The 23,360-nt window shown below is 36.9% G+C and overlaps 1 protein-coding gene across 1 annotated transcript in view; it reads right to left on the reverse strand.

The window, feature by feature from the left end:
• Positions 1 to 23,360, reverse strand: part of SLC2A13 (solute carrier family 2 member 13) — a 260,339-nt gene that overhangs the window by 29,620 nt on the left and 207,359 nt on the right. The window contains exons 5-6 of the mRNA XM_070619405.1: positions 7,291 to 7,454; positions 809 to 929 (exon numbers count right to left, since the gene is read on the reverse strand). Of these exons, the coding sequence (XP_070475506.1) occupies positions 809 to 929; positions 7,291 to 7,454 (285 nt within the window). The remainder of the gene's footprint in view (positions 1 to 808; positions 930 to 7,290; positions 7,455 to 23,360) is intronic.

Below are 23,360 nucleotides of genomic sequence, written 5' to 3' on the forward strand. Positions count from 1 at the left end.
TTTTGTTCTGTCCATATGTTTTAAGAGGGTTTCTAGCCTTTTCAACCACTAAAATGAAGTAAGAAACTTGGAAACTGCTACCAAATATATGAACTGATCTGTTCAGTCATGAAATCTTTAACTAATTCCTTTCTGCATTCTCCAGTCCATCTGTCTTCCCATTCATCCATGTCTCCATCCACCTCTCACACGGTGTGTATGGCATTACACTGAACAAGCTCTTAAACTTGCAGCTGGCCCCTAGAACACATTTTACTCTCTTCTACCACCTCTTTCTACTTTCTTATCCTCTGAAGAACCCTAGTGGTGAGAAGAAACTTTCTTTTCTGCTTAAACGAATGAAGAGATACCTATGGAACTCAGAGAAGATCAATTAATAGAATTATTAATTAATTAATAGAATATCCAGATGATAATCAACTATATCAGACATGTACTTCATGAAAAAGTTTACTTACTGATTAAAGTCATTTATTTCACCTGGAATGCAGCTGTCACTGAGTTATATATGATCTAAAATAGTTTTACAGCCATTTCTGCTTAGATTCCGTAATAATCCCTACTTTTAATTTCCAGAGAAACATGACCAAAACTGTGTCGAACAACTCATTTGTCCTTGAGCACTTTCACCCCCATGTCTTTGCACATACTGTTCCTCTTCCTGGTAGTCCCTCTCTACCACCTTTCCCACTTTCTTACCTCCCTTCATAAACAAGCTCCTACTCATCTCTCAAATTGTAGAAAAGTTAAAAGCAAATAAAAAAGTTACTGGAGTTAGGTTACGAAGGAGATCATAATGAAATCTCACCTGTATCTTGTGCAAGTAGCATTCTGACCTGACGGAGCTATCGGTTTAAAAGTGATGGGTGGGGAAACCTGGGCTGATAGCAGAAATCCCAAAGCAAGAATAATGAGTGCTACGGTGGTACCTAAAACAAACAAACAAAAGTTTTACATCAGAGAATAGTTGACAACATTCTTCCAAAGCAGACTGGGTTTGGCAAGACAAATCTCTGAAAAATACCTTGATCTATCTTTATTGGATTAAAAAATGCTCCCAATATATATACACAAATTATCAGAAAAACTCACTAACACATTCACTGTGAGTCACGACAAGAGTGAGATTCAAAACAAATACACTTGCTAGCCAAGCAGTAGATTGGTAATGATTTCCTAAAAACAAAAAAACAAACCGCCTTGCATTGCTGACGATCTCAAAATCAATTAATGTAACCAACGTTATTGAGTGCCTAATATGTCAGGAGGTACAGAAGGCAACAGATTTACACCAAGTGTTCCTTTCATTGCTAAGAAAATTGTTCTAATGGCATTTCATCATGTAAGACCCAAATCAGTAAACTAAAAAGTGACAAACTAAATATTTCAAAAGGAGTTGAAAGAGCATTTCTTACTAAAGAGTAGCATTTTCTTTTTGAAGACTTTAAGATGCCAGAAATGATATAACATTGTACAATCATGCTCCGCATAATGCGAATGACATTTTGGTCAATGACACACCATACATAAGTCAGTGGTCCCATAAGATTAGTACCATACAGCCTAGATGTGTAGTTGGGTTGGGACTGGGGTCAGGGTCAGGAACAGGGTTAGAGTTTGTGTAAGAATACTTTATGATGATTGCACAATGACAAAATCACCTAACAACACTTTTCTCAGAACGTATCCCTGTTGCGAAGTGATGTGTGACTGGCTTCGTCTTTCCTGTTAGTACTTGGAAGAGGAATTTTTGTCTTTGATCTTAGGGTATAGGAATAGTGATTATATATATTGCTGAAAAAGTTCATTTTTGAGTCCCTGAGAAACATCCTGATGGTAAATAACAAAGTTTTCAAATTTCTGACTATTGTTCCAGCCATTGTGAGGATAAACAAAAAGGGTCATGGGAAGAATGGACAAGGAAAATATGGCTGCGTTAATTTGTACAAGGTATTTGAGGGGGCAGTATATTTAAAACATGGAATATAAGGAGGTCATTTATGTACTGTAAAGTTATTAAACTGGGAGGTAATTTAAGATATAACCAAAAATACTACTAAAAGAATGGATAAGAGAAGAACTGTGGGAAGCACTGGGGAAGTGCAATGGATCCTGTAACAGTCGAGGTGGTGCTGCTTAGGCTATAGGGGACGTGTCAAGATAAGCACAGTGGCTAAGTTCTAGCTTTGCTGTTTCTTGACTCTGCTCTTGGGCAAGGCACACAACATTTCCAAAATTCAGTTTTGTCTTCTATAAAATGGGGCTTTGTGAAAATATTCACCTGGCAGAATTGTAGTGAATTTTAAATATCATAATGTATCTGAAAGATTTTTGTAATGCTAGAAAATATTAGTTATTGAACTATCATTATCATTAGCAGCAGCATACTTTCAATATTGTAGAAAAAAGTTCAAGGAAGGGGAGGCTTGAAGGGAAAATCAGAAGTTTATTTTGCCGTACTGGGTCAAAAAAGCCATGAACCTAAAATCACTGTTTGTTTTCCCCTTGTTGGCTTAAAATTCAAACCAGAAATAGCAATAGTTTGAGGCATTACTTTTATCAAAGGATTATCAAGCCCTTAATTGGGAAACAGAAAAGAGGTCTGTCTCTCAGGAAGAGAGGAGATATATTAGGTCTGTTATGAAAACCATCCCTCTCTCCTCAAACACAACAAAACATGAATTTTACTGTTAATCTGTCTATCAAAGAACCTGAATCTCTAAGGATTTTCCCGAATTACTTCCACAGCATATTGTCATGGGACAGAGAAGACTTTTTTCAACCAGGAAACCTTGATACTTTAAGAAGTGAAGGAAAGATGATACTCTTCCTTCATAACACTTATTAAATAACCTGTCTCCATGATAAAATATAAACTCTAAGATGGTATATCTAGCACATACATATGTCCAATCCTAATGCCTGGCATACAGCAGATCCCAATAAGTACCGGTTGAATGGATGAATCATAGTACCACAGATTTTTGCAATATCAGCTATTTTTGAAGAAAACAAAACAAAACAATAGTCCTAAGTCTTAAGACTATGCAGTTGAGGTCAAGGGGTTGTGTGGTACACATACCCTAGCTGAGAGTTCTACAGTACGGGCAATAGGACCCTTGCATCTACATCTAGAAACGTCCAACCCACCTGCAAAATATGGGGAATGGACCATTCTGGATACACAAAATTCCTAAAGAGCTGAAGGTTTACCCTTCTTAAGCACAAATTTATTTTTATTTTAACACATTTTTTTTGGAAATCTGTTAAAAATCACTATTTATACCCTGACCTTCTTTATTACATCTAGCAGTGTTTCTCCATCCCGGCTTCCTACGGGAAGCAAATGCTTGGGATGGACCTCAAACTCTGAATCAGAGTCTCTGGGGATCAGATATCTGAGTTTTAAACAGCTGCACAGGTGATTATGATGAGCAGACAGGGTCAAAACCCTTATGAGATGATAAATTTCTTAAGAGAAGGCAAAGGTATCTTACATGACTTTATGAAATAAATTTTAAAAGATCACTTAGTTCTGTCACACACTCACATACCTTTAAAACTTAAAACTACTTGAATTACCTATCTCCTTTCATTTAACAAGTTACAGATATTTTATCAGTCACTTGTTATTATTCAAAATAATTGTAGTTACTGTCAGATGAATCATGACTGCCACCTAGATTCGAGTCCAATACAACAAGACCTTGGACGAAAGGAGCTCCTCCAGTGTCCTGGGCAGTTTTCGCACATTCTTTATATTTCAAGAAAAGGGTCTCTCTTAACCAAGTATACTGTTACATTTTGGAATTCTGATATAATTTCCCTAACAAAGATGTTCTCCACAGGAAGTGAAGTGTGTTGGATAAGTGGCATTCTCAAAAATGTCTGATGTAATGTTACATTAACTACCTGGTGCAGGGGTTAGATTATTATTAAACACTCAGAAAAAACTAATTTCCCTTCCCATGACCCTAACAGAGCACACTATATGTGTGAAAATATCACCTGGGGAACATGCTTACAGTGCATTTGCTTCAGAACCTACCTTCAGAGATTCTAATTTAGCAGATCTGGGGTAGAGCCCAAGAATCCACATTTAAAAATAAATACCTCATGGTAATTCTGATGGAGACAGCTTGTGAGTGATGTTTTCTGAAATATTTCACTACCAAAATAACTGGGGGAAAATAACCCCGCGTTTCAGGCTTTCTGATTTATAAACAATAAAGCTACATAGATATAAACTTTCTTCTATTAAAAGAATCAAGAGGTTGTCATTAAATTTGCAATATTTACAGGAAAGACCAGTTCTCTGAACAAGCTTTGAAAATATTAAAAGTCAGAATACCACAAAATGTCCTACATTTAAAATTATTCAGGGACTATATAGTTTATATTTCTTTGTATAAAGAGTTTCTTTGTCTGGGTCTAGCTAAATACAATTTATTTGTAGTAATTTTTAAAGAATGAATACCTATTCAAAAAATTATTTTGATATGTTTTCCCACTGTTTTTAACCCAATGTAAGAAAATAAATCCTAATAAAAAGAGAAAATAGGGAATAAAACTGAATGAAAAGTTTAAAAATTCTAGGCTAATTTAAAAAATTTTAAATAGAACAGCGTTCTAATACTTAGCACTATTAGGCTATCAAATATATACCTACACACAAAGGAATAAAACAAAAACATTCAAATAAAAATGACTAATCCAGAATTAATTGGTATCGGAAAGCGAAATAAACATCCTCTGCGTGGGTCACATTGGAGTAATACTAATACACTAAACAAGGTTCTTTAAGAGTAAGTTTTCTTCTGTAGGTGGTCAGTATGTTCTATTTAATCAGTTAAAAACCAGAACTACAGAAAGAGGACTATTTATATCCATATGTACAAGGAAAAGAGGAGAGCTGTATCAAGAAAACCAGGCCTTCTACCTCCTAAACCACTGTAATATCTACATCATCCCTTTAATTGGCCACATGACAAGGAGATCAGATGCCCCCTTGACGGAAGGTCTCTCTTAAGAGAGAGGCCTCACTGCATGATATTGGTAGTGGATGGAGCTAGGGTGTTGGTAGTTTTGGCTGAAAAGAGAACAAGGCAGAAAACAAAAGTGCCTATAGGTTGCTCATAAGAAGCAGTCTCTGAAATCTCTTGGTCTTTACCCCCAAATAATTGTCTTAACACTTCCTCTTAATAGTCAGGGATGGGCTCTGGAAATCCTTGGGGCAGAGGACCTACACTGAGAGGTGAAACAAGACATCAGCTAGAAGAGTTCAGGAACGTTCCTGGATTCTCATGATGCAAAGTGATTTCACATTATGGCTAAAACAACAAAGAATCACTCTCTGGCAGTAATAACGTTGTGACAGCTAAAATGCTCTGGGCACTCTTACTATCTGTGTCAGGCAGTGTTTTAAATGCTATACACGCATAAATGTATTTAGCCCTCATTACAACTGTGTGAAGAAGGGACTATAATTAATTCCTGTTTATGGATGAGGGAGTGGAACCTTGCTCAAAGTCACACAATTCAACCCAAACAGTCTGGCTCTATCTAGAATGCCTCAAAATCCTGCTGAACTGATCAGAAAGTGTCTCATTGGAATACAACAAATGAAGGGACAGAGGCTGCTACAAAAATGTTTTCCCCAGATCTCAAAATCAGCAGTTTCCCTAGATCTTAAAAGCCAAATCTCAAATTCAAGAAGACTTGAAATTCTATTTAAAAAACAGACCTTTGAAGTAGCAATATACTGAGGCCCTGCCGAAAAGGAAGGGTATCCACTTAAAAATTTTTAAAGCGGCTATTACCTCTTCTTAGAGTTGACCTAAACCTCAGGGGTCAGGTCTGACCAACTGGAGGAACTTATTTTTAGCATATCACTACCTGAAGGCCATCTATCTTTTTTTTCCAGAGTTTACCATCCTAATAAAACAGCACAATTCATGGTTGGAGAGCTCTATTAGGAATATTTTTCTTATATTAAGTAAAAATCTATGTCCTCCTAACATTTACCATCTGCCAGAGTAAGATATCTATTAGGTGTCTACTGAGTCTTTTTTTCCAGGCTAAACACTTCTGGTTCCTTCAACAGGTTTATAAACGTGTGGTCTTTAAACTTTTGCTTGCTCCTCACCTTTCCTCTCTTACCCTCCAATCTCCCTATAAATCTTGGCTGTTGGAATTACCTTTGACTCTTAATCAGACAATCTTCCCCTCCCTTTGCCCTCAGTGTGGACACTGCAGTTCAGCTTACCTTTGGTACTCAAGGGCTTCCGCTGCCTAGGCAAGAACAGAGTATTGGTACAGAGGGAAGGGTGTGAGAAAGTACACGTTCTTAAGAACTGAGTATGAAACTCAGAATGTATTTTCTCATCAAAATCTGGGACAAGTGCCTGAAGTAGTTCTATTAGATCAATGTTTTAGGTATAATTTGGTTAAAACAGAATTTAGTTAATGCCAGCCTGGAAACTTTACATTTTAATGGAAAAACATATTCTTACTCTAAATAAACTTATAAAGGAGCCATTAGAAGACAGCTAATTGATAAGTAGGAATCTGCTTGTATATTTGAAATAAATTAGAAAATTATATGATGTAATCATGTGAAGACAATGGCAAAGATGGGTCTCATTTTGTCAAGTGAAAGAGCCCTTGTGTTACAGGGAAATAATAAAAAGAAATGGGCAGCACTTAAAGACAAAAGATACTTGAAAGTGAGAAAAGTTTTATCTTATTTAGCTATCATAGGAAATATAAACAATCAGAATTTACCCTAGAATTAAGGCCTGGTTCAAATACAAAAAAAAAACAAGCCTGTCTTTGTTTTGTGAAGAAATTATATGGTTCTAATGTTCCATTGTTGAAAGAGCTTTGAAAAAAAAATCCTCCAAATTTAGTTCCATATTCTTCTAAACTTAAAACATATGTTAAAAAGTGAGTTTATGAATACTAAGTTTTTCAATCAAGGAAGAACAAAAAATCATTACTCTTTTCACTTTTGTACCCCTGGGCAGAACTCAAAATAATAACAGCAAAATGTTACCCTCAGTAGATTGAAACTGCTCTTATAATTCTAGTTTCTAGTCAATTCTAGTTACATATCATTCATTACATACATAACATTCATTAAGTTCTTTTTAAAAAACTTTTTGTCGAGAGGAACTCTATTATTTGGCTAAGAAAACTACATCAGGAGTGGTATTGGTATTGCATTTTGGAAGGTTAACCTGTCATCATTAGAAAAAAGTTGATAACTAAATTCTTCATCCAGGTACCTACCTGCTAAACTACCGAAGGTAAGCTTTCTGCGGCCCACTTTCTCAACAAGCCAGACTCCCACGAGAGTGAAAATGAAGTTTGTGAAGGCTGTAACTGAAGCCAGCCATATTGCGAGTCTGTCATCTTCAACACCGGACATCTGCAGAATGGTTGCACTGTAGTACCTGCAAGGCAAGAGTACAACAATCATTGCTGACGGTTATTCAAAGAAACACAGTTATTCACATAGAAAAATACCCAGCCGACCTAAAAAAGACCATGAATAGCGGCAGCAGTAACATCAAGTTAACTGGGGAATTCATGCAAACTGTTTAAAGGATCACAACAGAGAGACTGTGTTCACATAAACTTATTTTGAACTTTGTATAACCAAGAAAAGACACTCAAGCAAGTGGACAGAGAGCTGAAGTCTTCAAAAGTGAAACGTATGCCACAACTAGGGACAGTGGCAGCTGGTGGTTTCACTAAAACTATCAAGGACAAGCTCCAAGTCCATGGAATGAATTAGAAGTCATCACACACTGTGAATTTATATACTTAAAAGGATAAAGAGATTTGCTGCATATAACAAGGAAAGTGAGATATAATGGCAGAAATCTGTAAGGAATCTCTTCAAAGAAGACATAAGGACTAAGAATGTGCCAATTTATGTCATCCTACTTGGAAGATGAGACACTGACATGATGGACCTGAGAATGGTTTTGTGGTTCCTAGAAAAGTGTACTCTTGCTGAGGTAAGTATCTAGCACAATCAGCATGATTGGGTTCTGTAGACTTATTTTGTTCTAAATGAATTCACTGGAGACTGGCTCTTAAAAAACCATAATCCCATGCCAATTTGTTGATGCACAATGGGAGATATGTCTGGTACATTTAAGGAAGACAGGTTTCTCACAGGACATTTCTTTTCCCATGAAAATACCAGTAGCTATATCAGAAGATTACTTTAAAGCTGTCCTTCAAACAAAGAAAGCAAACACTCCTGGCGAATCACCTAGGAAATAGGATAGAATTCAAATCCTGAAGACACATTCTGAACCATGGCTTCGCCTAGCTTTTTGAGCCATTCTAAAACAAGTTAGCTTTACCCAAATCCGACAGTGGGCACCCAAGCAGTGTGTTCAATCAAACTGAATATTTCCATAGTTATGACCTACAGTTTCTGGGTATTTATCAATATTTTCATAATATTTCAAAAATAAAATCTTTTAAATATATTTACGTCTCACGGATTCATCGATGGCTTCTACTATTTTTTAAATTAATGATGATCCTCTTACATGAAATATTAACACCAACATTCATCTTAAAAAGAGTTTTACTTTTTTAAAGTAGTAAACCAAACTTATAAATTAGTATGCAGCATGAAGGATGTGTTTTACCGATCACACTAAAAATTATGCCAACCATTTTAAGATTTTGAATTCTAACAGCTGTTGTAAAAAGAGTAATTCCCAGTGGAACTACTCCCATCATCATGAAAAGTGTGAATGTTTTGCAGTCAAGAGTGGAAAGTAATAATAGAAACTATGAAAACAATTCATCCTGTCTGAATAGTGCCTTACAGTTTCCAATTTCTACCATACACATTATCCCATTTTCATAAAGACCCTTGCAGCAAGGTCAAACCTATATGCAACCACTGAGAAACTCACATAAACATCAAATCTACAAAAGCAGAAAACAGAAATGCTGAGAGAAAATTCAAATATTTAAAGCCAAAAGATTTTGATACTTGTCATACTATTCTATTAAATTGCAGAGTCTTCTCAATGTTTTAAGAATAAAAACAGATACACAGCACAACATAATGCTTCCAAATGGAGCTATGAAAAAAATTAACAAAATAGAGTGGTTATTTCGATGTTTTCATTTTCAATACAATAAAATTATGAAATCACAAGTGTTAAATTAAGGGACAGAAAAGGGAGTGGTACCAAACAAAATAGTTGGTCAGTGTCAGAATTTTATTTAAAATAAAAAATGTTCCCTAGGTATATAAAAGAATTTCTTTCATGGTACTTAAGTTTTAGAGGCAAAGTCTAATCAAAGACTGGTCTGGGGAATCAGAAACCTGCATTCTAATAGCATCTCTATGAAATGTTGGCCAGGTCAGGTAACATAGTCATTTGTTCACTTAATACTTATTTATTGAGTTCCTACTGTATAAGCTATGTGAGATACTAAGATCCCATAAATTTGTTAGTAGACCCACTTGCTGCCCTTAAGAAGCTTACAATTTAGTATAAGAAAATGCAATGGAAAGAAATAATTTTAATATTGCAAGATATTGCAAGGTTAACAAGTCACAATGTGGCATAAAGGACAGACCAAACAATTTAATTGGATGTGGAAGGTTCCAGGATTTTCCAGAGAACATCACGTTTAATGTTTGAGTTGAGTCTTGAAGAATTCAGTTCCCAGCAGTTTGCCAGCAGGGGTGATTGATGATCTCGCAGGACACTGGTGGTAAAGGAAATGACATGTACGAAGGAGAAAAGTGCAAAATACCATGCTGGGCTCACAGACCGTAAGTACCTCAGATTGACTGAGCATAAGGTACATAGAAGAGAGAAGTATGACATAAGGCAGTAGTAGAAGCTTCTGTTGTAGAGGGGCCTTGACTGCCAAGCTGCAAGTTTGGGCTTTTTTCTCCAGGCAATGGAAAATCATGAAATGGGCTTTAAAGAGAAATAACACAATTAAATTTGTTCCATGAAAAGATCACTGTAATTATGGCCACATGGGTGGCCTGGAAGCAGACTGAAACAAAGGTATATTGTTTTAAAGTGTGTATTTCAGGTCATTACACTGGCAACAGGCACATGTAGATTTTCTGTATTAATGGGAAACAGTGAGAGCAAGGGCTGAAATTCAGGGATGGCCTTATTTCTCCCTGTCAGCAAGACTTGCAACTTCAACCCACACTAAATCTTTTCCTGGATGGAGGGCCTTGAGTTTCATCTTCATTTTCCTTTCTCGAACATTCGTAAATGTACAGTCATAAGCCACATAAAGACGCTGTGGTCAGTGACAGACTGCATACACGACAGTGGTCCCATGAGATTAGTACCATACAGCCTAGGTGTGCAGTAGGCTATACCATCTAGGTTTGTGTAAGTACACCCTACGATGTTCGTACAATGATGAAATCGACTAACGATGCATTTCTCAGAATGTATCCTTGTCATGAAGCAATGCATAACTGTATTTAGTTTTTATTGCATAATAAATTACCACAAGCTTAGTGGCTTAAATCAACACAAATTTATTATCTAACAATTCTGTAGGTCAGAAATCTGACATGGGTTTCACTGGATGTCAAAAATCAAAGGTGTCAGAAGGACATCCCTTTCTGGAAGCTCCAGGAAATAGAGTTCCTCGCCTTTGCCAGGTTTTAGAAGTGTCCTGCATCCCCCGGCTCACGTGGGGCCCCTTCTTCAGCCTTCAAAGCCAGGACAGGTGAGTCAAGTTCCTTTCATGTCACTTTACTCTAATGTCCCTTCTGCCTCTCTCTTCTACATTTAAGGACTTTTGTGATTACATTGGGCAGGCCCAGGTAACCAGCATAATCTCTTTATTTATAGGTAAATTAATTAGCAGATTTAATGTAATCTGCAATCAATTTCCCTTCGCCATGTAATGTAACACTCATAGGTTGTAGGGATTACAAAATGTACACGTTGAGCGTGGGGATTATTCTGCTTAGCACCTAAAGGTGCTAATAAGCAGTAAAATAAGCAAAAGGCCAACAGTTAGAAGGAGAAGATGAGGAATGAAGGCGAGGACATTTACTTAAAGGGTAATCACTTCCAGAAAAATTCAGGCAATAACTACATCCTGTTTCACAGGGAAGGAGATGACATATCTGGGTCAGAATAATTCACGAACACAGTTTTTAAAAGTCAGGTCATGGAGTGGTGAAAAGATACATTTAATTTACATTTTAAAATGGGTGAATTCCAATGTTGTTGTAAGTAATCCTACTGGCCAACCAGCTATGTAATGGGCTACTACTGCATCTATAATCTTCTAAGCCTTTATGCACTAGTTTGAATTTTCAGGGGACTGGGTATTCATTGAAAAGTTGCACAAAGCATAAGAGAGTCTTCTTCACAAAAGAAGAATATGAGCAACTGAAAAAGGCTTTCTTTCCTTTTAGACTCAAAGTAGGAATGCCTTCTCTTTTCAAAATCGTTTTATATCTATCAAACAAACTGTCCTCTTCTTCAAAGATTCCCTGGGCAATCTTTGGTCATGTCACACATACCAGCTCTTCCCCAGCGTGAAGCTGAAAGGCCTGAGGCAGTGTGTTCTCACAGAAGACCAGCTTCACAACTCCCTGCAGACATCTAAGAACAGAAACGGTCCAACTGCATGTGCAATGTTACCTCAGACATTACGTGAGACCCAGCTTTCAATCCTGAATTTTAAATCTGAATAAAACAAAACAGCTCTAGAAAACATGTAGGTTTTGGTAAAGGCAATCTATCCTAATGATGACTTTTAATTAGCAATGAAACAATAAACATGAGCTTTTTTTTTTTTTTGGATGAGGAAGATTGTCACTGAGCTAACATCTGTGCCAATATTCCTCTATTTTATGTAGGACACTGCCAAGAGGGTGGCTAGATGAACGGTGCTAGGTCCATGCCTGGGATCTGAACCTGTGAACCCTGGGCTGCCAAAGCAGAGCAGACGAACTTAACCGCTATGCCACAGGGTCGTATATAAACATGAGTGTTTTATATGCCTATAAAAATACACACATTATGTACCTATTTGAACAAGATATTTCCTAGGAATTTCTGAAAAAGTTATTTTTTTCAGCTTCTTAAAGCCATAGCCTTTTTTCCATTATTGTCAGTCTAATAGAGTTAATTTAACAGCAAGAAGTAGGTACTCAATAATCGTCTGCTGAATTTATTGAATTTATCTACCATCAACTTTCAAAAAGGAATTAGGAATATTTATAATAAAAAATACATGGCAGAATTGCTAAACAAAAATTAAAGACTGATAAAAGAGAGTAACAGAGGGAGAAGATGAAGATAATTATATAAAAACTTTGGATGAATGATCACTACAAGCTAGCTCTGAAATTCCTGGCAGCCAAGGCAAAACAGTAAATGATACTTTTAACTGTCTGATAAAACAAAGCATATCAGTTCATAACAAAGACAAACTTTCTGGTATGAAATTCTACAAACTTTAATTTCATGAATAAAAGAGATATGGAATACACTCTTCCTGATATGGACAGCCAGTCAGAATAAGACAAATTAACAGATAAAATTTAGTCATAATCATTTTAATTCATGTGGCACAAAAGTTCTAGCAGTGATGCAGATAGTCTCCAAATAGAGACATCTACGAACCTGGTCTTACTCAACAGTCTTATGGGTCATGTTCATATTTGGGAAAAGATCAAGTTAAATGAGAAGACTGAAACTTATGGAGCATGGTTGATTGACTATAAGCCCTGAAAGATTCCTATTATCTAAGTTATGTTGTTTGACTCTTTTAGTTCCTAGTATTATAAATACATTTATTTGCATCATATGCAAAAGTACACCCCCTACAGATTTAGAATGTCATTCTATGGGCTGGCCCATGGCCAAGTGGTTAAGTTCGTGCCCTCCACTTCGGTGGCCCAGGGCTTCACGGGTTCAGATCCTGGGCATGGACATGGCACTGCTCATTAGGCCATGCTGAGGTGGCATCCCACATAGCACAACCAGAAGGACCTACAACTAGAATATACAACAATGTACTGGGGAGCTTTGGAGAGAAGAAAGAAAAAAAAAAGAAAAAGAAGATTGGCAATAGATGTTACCTCAGGTGCCAATCTTTAAAATAAAAAAAAGAATGTCATTCTAATGAAAGATGTTCTTTTAATTGAAAAAATTATATTTTCCTATTAGGATAGTGTTTAAACTGTCAAAAACATGGATAACTATGTAAACTATGAACTTTAAGAGAAAAATGTTTCACTCAAATATAAAAATCTTAAAAATAGTTAAAAAAAGATTAAAAATTTCAAATCTATTTTATGTATTTTGTACACTGAGAAATCCTCTTCGTGTATTATTAGATGCAAACCATAAAGCCAAAAATAAAAGTTAGAAAAGTAGAAATTAGGATTTCATGTATATCATACATGTGTTTTGAGCTAACATACTAGTTAATTATATCATACTATTCTTAAATCATGCAATGATCTAAAAATTGTAGTAATCCTTAGGAAGCATAATTATCAATCATATTTAATATACTACAAAAAATTTTCATAATTTAAATGATTTTACTAATCTTTTGGAAAGAACAAAGTTAAAAATGTGCCAAAGGAAGTTAAAAGGGATTTCTACAGACTCTCAATGTTCCCAGTACGAACCACCACCCTCCATCTCAGGAACCAGTGCCCTCACTCTCGTTTCGTGCCTCTGGAAAGAAACCTCAGGAGAAATCACATATCGCACCCACCTCTACCAGATCACTGACCTTCGTCTATGCGTTGCTAAGAACAGTGATAGAAACTCTCTAATCTGACCTCCAATTTGCCAGATTAACCTATTAATTCTTTCTATAAAACATACATCTACAAGACATTGAACATCTGGGACTTCATGCAGGATCACATCTCTCATTTGTTGAACTGAATGTATATCAAAACAGATGTGTTTGTTCCCAAACCTGTTTATGCCTGTTGTAATTATGTAATTTAATCAAATAATACATAAATCAACAGAATATAAGATGCTAAAAGAGAATTGTATTAAAAACAAAATTGTACACTTTGAAAAGAGTCAATGAAGATAAATGATTAAAAAAAATTGTGTAGGCAACACAACCATAAAAAATTAGAGTTAAAATGTAAAAGTCTAGAAAGATTCTGCCCTTAGGTTACTTCTCGAATGTCTTTCAGTTCTTGTCCTGTTTGAAAGAAACTAAACCTGGAATTCATAGATCACACTATTGAGTGTGGCTGATGCAAGAAAACCATGTGGAAGCTCAAGCAGTAGATATGATGAATTATTGTAAAACTAAAAATAAAATGTTGAAGGTATATATGCATCATTTCCATACAACTGTCTTTTGCAGTTAACTAAAAAGTACTGATTCTAATTATATCAGATAAAAGAGCTCTCACCTTGTCTCATCAAGTCTCACATCCCTACTTACAAGCAAAGAGCAGGAGTCCAAGACTATCAGGTCACCCATTTCCACCTGGTCATTTACTTCCACATTAACCTGTACGTTGACGAATTTGACTCAATCTTCCTCTCATCCTAGCCCTCCCACACTCTTACCCTGTACACTAAGGCTGGACATGAGGGTACCACCTGCTTATAGCGTGGATCTAGAGTCTAGGCTGTTTTTCTCTCACATCCCATACACCTGAGGTGGGGGAGAGGATGACAAGGGGAAAGAAATGAGCTAGACCAACCTGTAATCATCCTTCTTTAGCTGTTGGCCTACTCTTTGGTTACTCCTCACTCAATGGCGATTTCAGTTCCTGCCTCTCAATTTTCTTCTCCACTCCTACCCGTGTCATGATTCTTCGTGAGAATAGTATCAACACGGACTATGCATACAACTCCTGTGTCTCTTAACTGCTCTACTTTTAAAATCCTTCAGGTATCCTAGTCTCTGACCAGCATTGCCTACCCTCAGGGCTCACTTACTTCAATTCGTCCACTCACACAATTCTTCACTCTTGTGAAGATGCTAAGCCATACGGTCTACCTCTTTTTCGTTATCCATCATCACTCATTTCTGCCCCTCTCCCATAAGTGTACTTACTGTCTTAAGTAGTTTAGATTTCCCAACCAGTGGATTGCAGGTATTGGTGTGCCAGAGAATCACTTAGACGGCCTGTTCAGACACAGATTACTGGGCCCCACGCTGTTTGTGATTCAGTAGGTCTAGAACCATGAATTTGCATGTCCAATAAGTTTCCAGGTGATGCTGACATTGCTTTGGAAACTTACTTCCCCAAATCACTTTCTTTTCACCATTCTCAGACTCCTTGGCCTATTTTCCCTTTGTCAAAGTCATGTCATAAACTCTAAATCTGCTTCCTTATATCCAGCTATTCTTCCACTCTGCATTTACACTTAGCAGCTGAAAAGTTCTAAAGAAAAACACACAAATAAACCTCACCTGAAATTCTCCAAGACGCACGCTCTACAACTCTCCAAAGGATGATTTCATAGCAGCTCCCTTCTTTCCACTGTCCCAGTGTATCCAGCCTCAGGTGAAACCTCGCCTAATATTCACTGAGGAAGTGTGAGCAGAGCGGTACTCCCTCATCGCACAACCACCAGTCTACCAACCTACCTGATCAATTCCACATTAATTTATAGAAAAATCAATGAGCACTCAAATATTTTTCCTCTAAATTCCTTCTTCACCGTTTGTTGCTGGAATCATTAGTCTTTGCTTCTGCTTTTGCTCAGCAATTTATTTGTACTTCTCTTACAATACAAGCCACTTTCCCTCTGGTGTTAGAGTTACTTAAATACACACTGGATTTCCTCTCCTCGACTATAAACTCCCAAAAGAACAGTCTATGTGTGATTCACCTTTGCAACTGCCAAAGCAGGCTTCTGGTTTCTTTTGGCACTTAGTAAATGCTTATTTAAATGAATGAATGGACAGAATGGCGTTCCATTTCTTTTTTTTTGCCTTATTTTAAAATTTATATTGAAGTATAATTCATATACCCTAAAACTTACCGTTTGAAAGTGTATAGTTCAGTGGTTTTTCATATGTCGAGGACTAAATTTTAATCTCTTAAATAATTATAATAATTAACGTTCATAATAAAGTATTCAAACAATCCAAATGATTTATAGAAATAAAAAAGTCCCTGGAACAGGGTGACAGGGAAAGGTAGAGGGTTATGTTTTGAATGGTTTAGTTTCAACACATACATCACCCCCATGTTCTCCTGACTCAGCTACACTCCTTTCTACCTCGCCGGCCAGCCTCGAGTTCCCAGGTACACCCAAGGCTGGGGAAGAGAACATCAAAAATGACTGTAGATGACTTGCAAGCTTTTTCACTCAATGATACAAACTAGTCTACCTTTCCATCATTTATTCTATCTCTAGTTCCAACCTAACACCTCATGAAAGCAAACAAGAGGAAAAAGGGTGATGGTCTATTTAAAATTCCCGTCAGGAGGTTTAAGACTCTGAGTGAGAAAAAAGGGCAGGTCATGGCATTTACTTTAGGAAAAACACTGCTTTCTATCTGGATAGGCCCTGACTATCTAAAGGGAATAAAACAGTATTTATTTTAAGCTGCACTGAACTCAAAGGTTTGTTTGTAAGCAAAAGTTTGCAAGAAACTTCACTCTATATAAAAGCAACATTTTAGAGCACGGTCACACAAAACTGTGATTATGCAAAGATATGTAGTTTCGTGTACATTATTTATAACTCTGAATCTCTGTGGAATCACAGATTGGGAAAATAGATCAAGAGCACGCAGGATGTAGAGAAAAAAGCAAAATGCAAAATTATGTAGAGGGTAGAACCTCGACTATTAAAATTAATCACAGAAAAACAAGACAAAGAAATACGCCAAAATGTTAAGATATACTATATCTAGGCGGTGATATTTAGGTGGCTTTTCTTCTTTATGTGTTCCCAATTTTCTATAATAAGCATATGTCATTTGAAAGTTTTGCTTAAAGTATTAAGTTTTGTCGATTAGAACATGCCATATACTGTATTGAGGCACCTTAAGCCTCCAGCTCTGTGAACTAAATCCAGTATTATTTTAAGTAAAACAAACACAAAATAATAAACATGAGGAATATGTTTGTCTTCAGAGAAAGACATTTTTAACTTATTTTTTTCTTTGCCAAACTTGATATTTTCTTAAATGAAATAATTGATGTCTTTTAACTCTTTGTCCCCCAAACACTACAAGTAACACACTGTAATACATTCCTAGTTTATCTATTCAATTCAACAAATATTTAGACACGGTAACAGTAATAACTGTTCTCATGGAAAACAAGTACACAATGGCTGAATGTCTCAATTACACGCAACTAAAATACATTTATTCAGGGCTTACTCTGTGCCAGACACAGTGAGAGATAAAAACACAGGTGACATCTGGGACTGTTTGAGGAGGGCAGAGGCTCACGTTCCACTGAGGAAACCACCGTACACTTAAAAACTACACCTCATGGGCCAAGTTCAGTGAGAGCAGTAAGAGTAAAATGTTGTTGGAACATAAAGGCAGTGATTAACTCCTCCAGCAGTCCAAATTGTTAATCCACTGATTATTCCAATTAGCTGTGTTACCAGTTCTTATATTCTGGGATTAAAAAAATAAAAAGGGGCTGGGAATTTAGGATGCTAGTTATCACAGGGTTTAGTCTGTGAGAGCATTTAAAACCAGCTCAAGGATCACACACAGGAAGAAGTGGAAAGGACCTGAGAGACTGTAAGTCACAATCAGGATGACAGACACCTATTTGGTTCACTGACTAGAAAAACTGTAGTGTCGGAGATGGATGTTATAGCCAGGAAGGAAATTCTGGATTTTGCTTTCACAGGAGACGGCACTGGCCTGAAGGTTACACTGGCATGTAAGATGTGTTTCTGATGCAGGGGATCCATGATAAGTGGAAAAGCAGCTCCACCCACTGGTGCTCCTGAGCCCAAAGAACTGAGTGGGGAAGCGGGCACACTGGAGGGGCAGGACGCTGTAAAAGTCAACAAGATTGCTCAGTTCTCAAAGACTGAAAATAACATACAGACTGATCATACTTGAAATTCCCTAATATGCTCACTCTTCAACTCTCCAAAACGATGATTTCATCTCCTAATGAAAAGAGTGGGCCTGTAGAACAAGAGGGAGCAGAGGAACTGGAATGCAGTAGTGTGAACAAGGTGCCAAAGTAATTTACTTTATTCTGTCACCTAAGATGTAAGCAGTACAGAGATAATTCTTTTTTTTCTCTCTCTCCTGCTATACTATGGATAAATAAATTGTATGGCATGACTTAACTGTTCTAGATATCAAAACCAATACCTATGAGTTTAGATTATTACAATAAACTTTCTATGGATAGATTAATATTAATGGATATTATATTACCACCAAAGCACCCAGAGAGAAATTCTCTTTGGTCTTAGGAAGGAGGAATTCTTGTGCTTCTCTAGGCCAATGGATTTGTTTCTATCTTAGGGATGCTGTGAATCATGTAACAAAACACGTCTCCCTTTTTGTATTGGCTCTAAACATTTAGCGCAATGTGATTCTCAAACTTAAGTGAGAATGAGAATCATCTGGAATTTCTAACAAATGCAAGACCCCCAGTTGTCCATCCTTCTTGTTCACCCCTACCACAGCCCAGGATTCTGATTCATTTCAAGAGATTCTAACATACAGGGTTCCAAGACCACTTTGAAAAAGACAGGGGCCACCCTGGTGGCATAGTGGTTAAGTTTGCATGCTCTGCTTTGGCAGCCTGAGGTTCGCAGGTTCAGATCCTGGGCCCAGATCTACACACCGCTCATCAAGTTATGCTGTGGTAGCATCCCACATAAAAAATGGAGGAAGATTGACACAGACAGTAGCTTAGGGATAATCTTCCTCAAGCAAAAAGAGGAAGATTGGCAACAGATGTTAGCTCAGGGCCAATCTTACTGAATAACAACAAAATATATATATAATAGATAGATAGATAGATAGATAGATAGATAGATAGATAGATAGATATAAAGAAAAAAAAAAAAGACAGGCTTTGTGACCTAGTTCATACAGACACTTCTCTAAAGGAAGTCTCTTGTGTAGAAATGATCTTGTCTTTTCCTGCTTTGTCCTATTTCCTAAATCACTCATTTTAAAGTTTATTTTACCTTACTGTCTCTCTCTCTGTTTAATTAAGTCCTTTTAACCTTTTTCTGGAGTAAGGAGGGTTGAAGAGAATAAAGACTTTTGAATTAGTAAGAGTAAATCTTATTTTTCCTTTTCTAAATATTGGAGAAAGAAAGCTGATCAATTTTTTAACAGCAGAGTTACGAGTTGAGCTGTAACAGCCCTGGGCAAAAGAGATCGCAACGAGAAGCCTGCCACACCAATGTATTACTAAACAGTAAATTAAGCTGCTGACTTGATGTGGGCACGTGGACAGCATCATGCCCTTTGATGTTCAAATAGAAAGCCCTAAAACGGCACTTGGTTCATTTCAAGTGCATGCAGGCAGCACCAGGACACACTTGTTCAACCATTAGCAGAACTGCAGGACCTTCACAGATGACAGAAAAAAATTCTGCCTATGTGTACACAGGAAGTGTGACCTGAAGAAGAAAAGTGATTATCAATGAGTACATTTATTGAGGGAAAACTATGTGAAAGACATTCACTTTAATTCTCAGATACTACAGAGAAGCATTGAATCATCTTGCTAATACTGAAAAACCTGGAGAATTAGGAAAATACTTCTGAGTTCAACATTTTTGTGTGTTTGAATTGATCTCATTGTCTTAATTCTCCACTTTCCTTTATGAGTGTAGGTTTTAGAAATGCCCCTTTCACTCTTTTATAAGAAAATACAGAATAGGAAAACGACGAGAACAATGGTTAATATTTATTGAGCATTTTCTGAGACCATGAAACTTGATTTTAAAGTTGGAACTGTTGGCAGAACTCATCTCCGAATAAAAGAGGAAAAAGAGAAATAACATCTATTGAGCACTTACTCTGTGCTAAGTAGTGTCCAGCTGTGCTTTGCTTATATTATAGCGTTCAATAATCACAAACACCTTATGGAAATGCAAATTTGATAAGAGTCAATGCTAAACATTTTTAGGGTGTAATTAACTCAATATATAAGCTCTACATCCCATTCTCCTACATACTCAGGATCCCAAAGAGACTGTTAAGGGGATTCTTACTCAGTTTAGTCACTCTATGCACAGGGCAAAACATAAACCCTTATGCACATTTACCACTTTACATTTTTTTTCTGCATAAAAACTATTTTCACTTTATCTAGTTAAAGTCTTTTGTCTAGCACTTTTGCTGCTAAGTTAGTTGTCATTAATAGTGAAATTGATAAAATATAAAAATCGTAAAATTGTATTTAGTTAGAAAGAGACCTCCAGAGATGGGAAGATGGAGGGGCAGCCAGGCTGTTACAAGAGAGATCCCAGAAGTACGCCGCCCCTGCAGGGGGATAGAGAGCACTAGCCTGTCCCAGAGGCTCAAGGCCAATTAAACTAACTCCTCTCCACTGAGAGCTCTGGAATCAATTAAAATAAACTTGAAGAGCAGACTTACAGGGGAATATAAATAACAAAATGAGCTGGTTTACAAATGAATGAGAAAATGGGGAAGTAGTGTTCCTCACTCCCTCTGTCTATTCTAGTGGTGACGGGGCAAGCAATAGTTAAGATACTGAGCAGGAGGTTTTTTTAAGCACCAGAGGGTAGACTTCCTTCTCCTTCCAGCTGCTTCTATTCTAAAGACCATAGCTGAGGGCTGGCTTACTTATTCCAGTTGCATGGGAAAGTGACCTATTATTCTGTTGTGAAGGCCATTGTTATATTTTAACTAAATCTTCTTTTTCTTTTTTTAATTTCTAGAGATTCTTTCTTCTTGACAAGGGAGGCAACGAAGTGACAGCATCACTGGTATAGAGAGGAACGAACATGAACCTGGAGCCAAGAAATAGGTGTTTATTCCTTTGACTGTATGAGGCCCCTCTTCTGTTTCTCCTTCGCCTTTCTGATTAAATAAAGCAGAAGCAGGAGGGGAGTGGTGTGAGCACGGCAATGATCAACAGCCCTTTTCCTTCTAATTTCAGGAACCTCCAAACATTAGTTTGCTCCTGCTTTGTACCCTACAGCCCCACCCACTCTCAGCCTTGTGTGGGAATGCTAGGAAACTATTCGCCTGATCTGGCAGATATCAGAAGATGAACTGATTGGGTTGAGTTAGCAAAAACCCCTGGAGGATCCATATCCTTCTGGAGAAGGAGGAGTGCCATCCAGGCAGGCTGCCTCAGATGCCCAAGTTCTGCTGATTGTCTAGCTCATGGGAGAAAATGCTATGTATTTAACCATTCTAGGTTTTTTACTGAAAACATTCAACTTAGTAAGGCACTTACAATTAGTGATGGCATGCAAAACTTACCCCGTTTTTGAATATTCACCCTTTACCAGACAGGACAGAAGCGCAAGAGAGCACTCAACTAACTTTTCATGCTCATTCTTTGCTCATACTGAATATGAGCTCACAGTGGCATAACAAAGCAAAGAAGGCAGTCAACACAGAGATCCTCTTGAGTATAGTATTTTCTTCTACTTGGAATTCTTACAAAGTAATCAAAATTTTACAATATAATACTAATAACTGATGGGACTTAACTTTATATTCTGACTCACACAGCTATGATCTGACTCATACAGCTATGATCTGCTTATATCTGAATAAAAACAACTAAAATTACTCCAGGATTTCAAATAACCAAATTTTAATTAATGAATCCCCATTTGTATTTTTGAAAAGTAAACATTTTATATTTTTACATAACCTTAAGTTAAATTTGCTATGTGTGAGGAGAAACTCTACAATCTACAAAAATAATCCTAGTCACCAATATTAAGTTATACATGTCTATATCACTTTTTAGTCCTAAATCTGGCAACTGTTAGGAGTACATAAAATCTGGAGTTATATGTAATGAAGAAGTAGAGTATTATTCAACTTACAGGAAAAAGTTGGCCATCTGTTTACCGTAAAAAAACAGATGAAATTGAAGATTCATGTAGAAGGACGTTCATTAGAGCATCACTATGACTATATAGTATTATTTATAAAACTGAAAAAATAAAACCTTTGTGGCTGTCAGGGTAACAGCCTGCCAAAGATGTCCATGTTCTAATCCTTCTGTGAATGGTTACTTTATATGGTAAAGGAAAATGAAGGCTGCACATGGAATTAAGTTAGCTAATCAGCTGACCTTGAGTTAGGGAGATTATCGTGGATTGCTTTGTGGTGGGCCCAACATAATCACAAGAGTCTTAAAAGTGAAAGAGGCAGGTGGAAGAGAGTCAGACAGAGACGTGACTATGAAGGAGGTCAGAGAGATATGATGTGCGGATTCACCTCGCCATTGCTGGCTTTGAAGATGGATCTGGGCTGTGGGGTGGGGCTACATGAGCCAAGGAATGCTTTTAGAAGCTGGAACAGGCAAGGAAATGAATTCTCCCTCAGAGATTCCAGAACGGAATGCAGTCTTGTTGACATCTTGATTTTAGTCCAATGAGACCCCCATCAGATTGTAGATATACAGGACTGTAAGACAACAAATTTGTGTTTTTTAAGCCACTAAATTTGTGGTACTTGCAGCAGCAATAGAAGACTAATGCATACACTGATACCTTACATTGTGAGACTGATTAAACAAGTTATGGCCTAGCCATACAAAAGAATTCGACAAAACTATTATAAACATGTTTTAACATAATAAGTAATAACATGGAAAAATAGTCACATTCTACTATTAGGTAAAAAACTTATAAGTGGGTATATACTACATGATTTTAATTCTGTAAGTCAAAATATACACACCTACATGAAAAGTGAAATGTCATGTCTGGGAGGTGAGATTATGAATAATTATATTTCTTTATTCTTTTTCATGTTAACAATGAATTTCATTACATACATATTTTTTAAAAATGCAATAAATGGTAATACAAAAATGTTGGGCACCTAAATTACTAAGAGTCTCTCAAAATTTCAAATGTACTTTTTTAGATCTAATTTTGAAGACACATATAAGATGCTTCTCCTCTGGGAAATCTTTACCAACCATTCCCCAGCCCCCTCCACCATTTCAATCAGGCTGCGGAGTTGTCACCTAAGGTCTGTGCCATTAGCACAGCATTTCTGCACTGTAGGATAACTGCCCCTTTACTTTTCTGACTCCTCCACTGAACTCTCACTGAACTTGAGGAGGGCACTCTATTTTCTTCATCCTTGCATATTCCTATCCATTCACAGAACTTGGCTCATAAGTAAAATCATGAATA

The sequence above is a fragment of the Equus przewalskii genome, chromosome 5 (genome assembly GCF_037783145.1).
Source record: "Equus przewalskii isolate Varuska chromosome 5, EquPr2, whole genome shotgun sequence".
Lineage (NCBI taxonomy): Eukaryota > Metazoa > Chordata > Mammalia > Perissodactyla > Equidae > Equus > Equus przewalskii.